This window comes from Carlito syrichta, unplaced genomic scaffold, assembly GCF_000164805.1.
Source record: "Carlito syrichta isolate Samal-C Ts95f unplaced genomic scaffold, Tarsius_syrichta-2.0.1 Scaffold124278, whole genome shotgun sequence".
Taxonomy (NCBI): Eukaryota; Metazoa; Chordata; class Mammalia; order Primates; family Tarsiidae; genus Carlito; species Carlito syrichta.
Window position 1 is genome coordinate 15,985 of NW_007068374.1, and position 4,807 is coordinate 20,791.

Here is a 4,807-nt window from a genome sequence, read left to right on the forward strand (position 1 = left end):
TCCCAAAGGTACGGGATTACAGGCTGAGCCACCGAGCCCGGCTTTTTTTTTTTTTGAATTGGGATCTCACTCTGTCATCCAGGCTGGAGTGCAGTGGCAAGCTCACAGCCACCACAGCCTCGATTTGCTGGGCTTAGATGATCCTTCCACTTCAACCTTCCAAGTAGCTCGAACTACAGGCTTGTGCCACCACGTCCAGCTAATTTTTTTTTCCCAGTAAGTTTTTATTAGTTGTTAAATCATGATTCAGGGTTCCAAAGTGGGAAACACCATGTATCCAGGTCCCCCTTTAGCCACCCTGGGAGAAGGATGGAGGATATAGCAGAGGTGGGGTGTAGCCAGTTCAGATCTTCCCGGGAATCGTGCCTTCAGCCCAGCGATCATCCCAGGTTGAGACCCAAGATATGGGACGGAGTGACTTGTACACACACCATTCATATACAGAGACATCACCCCCTATAGTAGTCTTGCCTTCTCACAGCAGTGGAAGTCTAGGTAGTTCTGCCAGCAGTTCCTGGTTTGGTTCTGGTTGGGAAAGCAGTTGTCAAAAGGGGCAGTCTTATAGTTCTTGATTTTGGTCTTGAGGTCTTCTGCCATGATACTGACTACTAAAGACGCCCCTGATGCATGTTGCTACTCAATGTGACCCTCACCAAAGATGCCTAATTTTTGTTTTGATTTATTGTAGGGTCGAGATCCCGCCAAGTTGCCCAGGCTGATCTCAACCCTGTGGCTTGGGCAATGCTCTTGCCTCTGCTTCCCAAAGTGCTGGGATTACAGGCATGAGCCACTGCATCCAGTTCAGGCTGGTCTTAAGCTTCTGGGCTCAAGCAATCCTCCCACCTCGGCCTCCCAAATTGCTGGGATTACAAGTGTGAGCCACTACACCAGTCTTGAAATTATCCCTTAAGAAAAAATAATAAGCTGGGCTCGGTGGCTCAGCCTGTAATCGCGTGCCTTTGGGAGGCTGAGGTGAATGGATTGCCTGAGCCCGGGGGTTCAAGACCCACCTGGGCGACTTGGCGAGACCTCATCTCTACAATAAATAAAAAATCAGCCGGGTGTGGTAGCGCGCGCCCGTAATTTCGGCTACTCAGAAGGCTGAGGCAGAAGGATCACCAGAGCCCAGCAGTCAAGGCTGTGGTGGCCGGGAGTGCCACTGCACTCTAGTCTGGGTGACAGAGTGAGACTCCAACTCAAAAAAAAGAAAAAGCTGAGACGAAGGATCACCTGATCCCAGCTGTGGTGGCCATGAGCGTGCCACTGCACTCCAGCCTGGGTGACAGAGTGAGACTCCAACTCAAAAAAAAAAAAAAGACCCTATTTCCAAATAAGGCCATATTCGTAGGTATGGGAGTCAGTCACATATCTTTTGGGGGACACCATTTGGCCATGACATCGTGTCTCATTCCTGTTATTTTGGAATTTGCCCAAGTGCAGGGGTCTCCTCCCCACCCTGAGGGTCCATATGCTCTGTTGCCCACAGGGCATCTGGCTCCCTCCTGCTCCCTCCCACCCAGGCCATTGTCCCTCATCCCTCTCCCCAGGGCTACAGGGCCACCTATCATTTCCTTCCACGCTGCAGGTGCTGCTGGAAACTTCCTGTGTCCCGCCGGCACTTTGTCCTTTAATGCCTTCAAGACTGTGATGGACATTGACACTGTCGGCACCTTCAACGTGTCCCGTGTGCTCTACGAGAAGTTCTTCAGGGTGGGTGTCCTCCAGGCCCAACCTCCCCTCTCATGACTGCCTGCTCACCACCTATCCCTCGTGTGTTGCAGGACCATGGAGGGGTGATCGTGAACATCACTGCAACCCTGGGCAACCGGGGTCAAGTGCTCCAGGTGCATGCAGGCTCTGCCAAGGCTGCTGTGGGTACGGCACACCCTCTGGTCTACCCACTTGGGTTCCCAGTGGGTCCCTTTCCTGACCATCCCTGGAGGCCGGCAGGAGAGAGACCCGGCCTCGTCTCTGAGATGCCACTCACACTCGGGCCCCTAGACGGCAGAGTGGCCCTGCATCCTCCCTTCATCTTTTGTGCAGATGCGATGACGCGGCACTTGGCTGTGGAGTGGGGTCCCCAGAACATCCGCGTCAACAGCCTTGCCCCCGGCCCCATTAGTGGCACGGAGGGGATCCGGCGACTGGGTAAGGCTCTTAGGGAGCCCAGGCCCTCAGGCCCATTGAGCTTCCAGAACCTTGATGGGTGTGTGTTGAAAAGCCCTGTGCTGGTCCCGTCACGGTTCCCTGTACCTGGCCTCCCTGCTCTGCTAAGTCTTGGTGATGCTGACAGTACTCCACACGTGTCTTAGGGAAAGAGCTTGGGGTAGGGTGCTGGCATCCTGGGACTCAAGGACCTGAGCCTTCTGCTGCTCTCCAGGTGGCCCCCACAGAGCACCAAGCTTAGCAGTCCTGGCGAGTCCTCTGCAGAGGATGGGGAACAAGACAGACGTGGCCCACAGCGCACTCTACCTGGCCAGCCCTCTGGCCTCCTACGTGACAGGGGCTGTGCTGGTGGTGGATGGTGGGGCATGGTTGTCGTTCCCGAACTATGTCCAGGGACTCGTGGATCTCACATCCGCTTCTGCCAAGCTCTAGGTGTGTGCCGCTCCCCCTCCTTGGGTCACCTGGGTGCCTGGATGCCCCTGCCCTCGCCCACCAGGTATGGCCATAGGGTGACAGGGTCATAATCTGCAGGAGCATTTGCCTTCATCCCTTTCTGGCCACACGTGGGATGCGGCCCAGCGGGGCCATGCAGGAGGTGGGCACTGGTGCTGCTTGGGCATCCCTTGCGACCTCAGCCCCTGCTGGCGTTTCTGGCAGGTGCTGGATGGCTGAGGCACACTGAAAGGGAAGCCTGTCCCCAGCCAGCTCCTGAGTCCTGGACCACCTCCTGTGGGTTCTGGGCTCCTGCATCCCATCCTACCCGCAGTGGTGCATAAACAGGCCCAGGGCAGCAACCTGGATCTGGCAGACCTGGCAGGCCAGTCCCTTTACCTCCCTCCCCACAACCCCACCTTCAGGGCTGGAGCAACCAGGCAGTGGGCCTGGGCAGCTGCCATTCCCTGCAGGTGTGTGACCGAGGGCTAGGTGGGAATGTGGGTACAGCCATGGTCCAGGAAAGGATAATTGAGCCTGCACCCTGGGCCAGCCCCTTCTGTGCCTGTGTCCTGTGGGTCACCCCTGGTAGCTCCCATCCCTCAGATGGAGGGTGGAGGTGTCCCACACCCATTTTCCCTCCTCGTTCCCCATGTAGATCTCTGCCCAGCAGAGGGAAGTCAGACCACAGAGGTCAGAGGAGCACATTTGAGCCGCCCCCCTGCCATGACTGGTGTCCCGGTCCCCTTTACCAGGACCTGTGTGCTGGGGGACAGGCACCCCTCCACAACAACCTTGCGGACACTGGCTGGGACTGCTCCCTACCTGCCCTGGCGCATGCACGGGGGCCTCCCCTGGGGGGCTGGTCCTTCCTCGTTCAGGGCGTGACTCCTTAGGCCCCAAGGTCATAGAGCTTTGAGAAATTCTAGCCCCTCCTTTGTTCATCTGATGGCCACTGTGGACACCTGAGACTTGTTTTTTGCCCTGTCAATTGGGACCTGTGAGCTGGGATGCCCGGTGGGACCCACAAGGCCCCCCCTCGCTGTGTCTGAACCACCTGTTTGCACATGCACTGCTCCTAGAATTGTGCCTGAAAATCATTTTCTTAAAACTAATCTTTTTACTATAAAAATATCTCCTCATTGATCTTTGCCAAAGTTTTTAGAAGGAAAAGAACATGATTAAAAAGAACCGCTAGTGATCCTGTCATTTTGAATTGTGTTTCCTTCCTGTCGGTTCCCTTGAAGTTTAGGTCACTCTTCCTGCCTGGTGCTTGAAACGCAATCTTCAGGGTACCAGCTCCCCTGGTGGGAGACTGCATGCTCACACATGGCCAGGATGCCATGGTCACCTCTCCCCTGGGTTTGGTCACTGTCCTGCCTCTCCTTCTCTACATGTGGATGGGCTGGAGGGACGCGTGTGACTGTGTCCACTGTGGCTCCCACCACTGCCCTTAAGGGAAGGAAGCATCCTTTCCTCATGAACCCTGAGGTCCCTACTCTGTTCCTCCAAACTCCCTTTCCCCACCACTCCAAACCCCGAATGTGTTCAGGATTTACTTCCCAAGAAAGAGCAGGAAAGATGTGTCTCATAGTTCACTCCTGCCTCAGCTGCTAAACAGTGTGAAGTTTACACGACTGTGAATCAGATATAGGGACTTCATTTCAACACCTGGTCCTATCCTGTGAAATGGAAGCAGCACAGCCCCTTACAAGAGTGTGTGCTGATCTGCCAGAGTGGCTCTGTGGGGACCCTCTACAGCTGGAGCTTTAGCCAAGGCCGTCTTCCTGAAGCCACGTTTACGGACACCTAGAGTCTAGCCTGCTCAGCCTGCCCAGCAGACCAGTTGCACTTCTGTGGCTTACTGTGGTTTGGATGTGGTCTGTTTAGCCCCCCCAAGTCTCGTGTGGAAAGGTGACCCCAGTGTGGGAGGTGTGTGGGTCATAGGATATACCCTTGGTCATGAGTGAGTTCTTGCTCTGGTCCTTTCTGCAGAAGCTGGTTGTTTAAAGAGAACCTGACACCAGCCCCGTCTCCATCTCCCAGTTCACCTTCCACCATGAGTAGAAGTAGCCTGCAGCCCTCACCAGATGCAGATGTTGGCGCCCTGCTTCTCATACAACTTACAGAACCCTGAGCCAAGAAAACCTTTTTCTTTTCTTTTTTTTTTTGAGTTGGAGTCTCACTCGGTCGCCCAGACTGGAGTGCA

The 4,807-nt window shown here is 55.2% G+C and overlaps 1 protein-coding gene and 1 pseudogene across 1 annotated transcript in view; one reads left to right on the forward strand and one right to left on the reverse strand.

Annotated features, from left to right (window-relative positions):
• Positions 1-3,807, forward strand: part of DECR2 (2,4-dienoyl-CoA reductase 2) — a 7,815-nt gene extending 4,008 nt beyond the window's left edge. Inside the window, exons 5-9 of the mRNA XM_008048536.2 lie at positions 1,586-1,710; positions 1,782-1,875; positions 2,044-2,148; positions 2,381-2,598; positions 3,257-3,807. Coding sequence (XP_008046727.2) covers positions 1,586-1,710; positions 1,782-1,875; positions 2,044-2,148; positions 2,381-2,598 — 542 coding nt within the window. The 3' untranslated portion in view covers positions 3,257-3,807. The remainder of the gene's footprint in view (positions 1-1,585; positions 1,711-1,781; positions 1,876-2,043; positions 2,149-2,380; positions 2,599-3,256) is intronic.
• LOC110594686 lies at positions 344-597 on the reverse strand (annotated as a pseudogene).
• Positions 3,808-4,807: the final 1,000 nt, after the last annotated feature.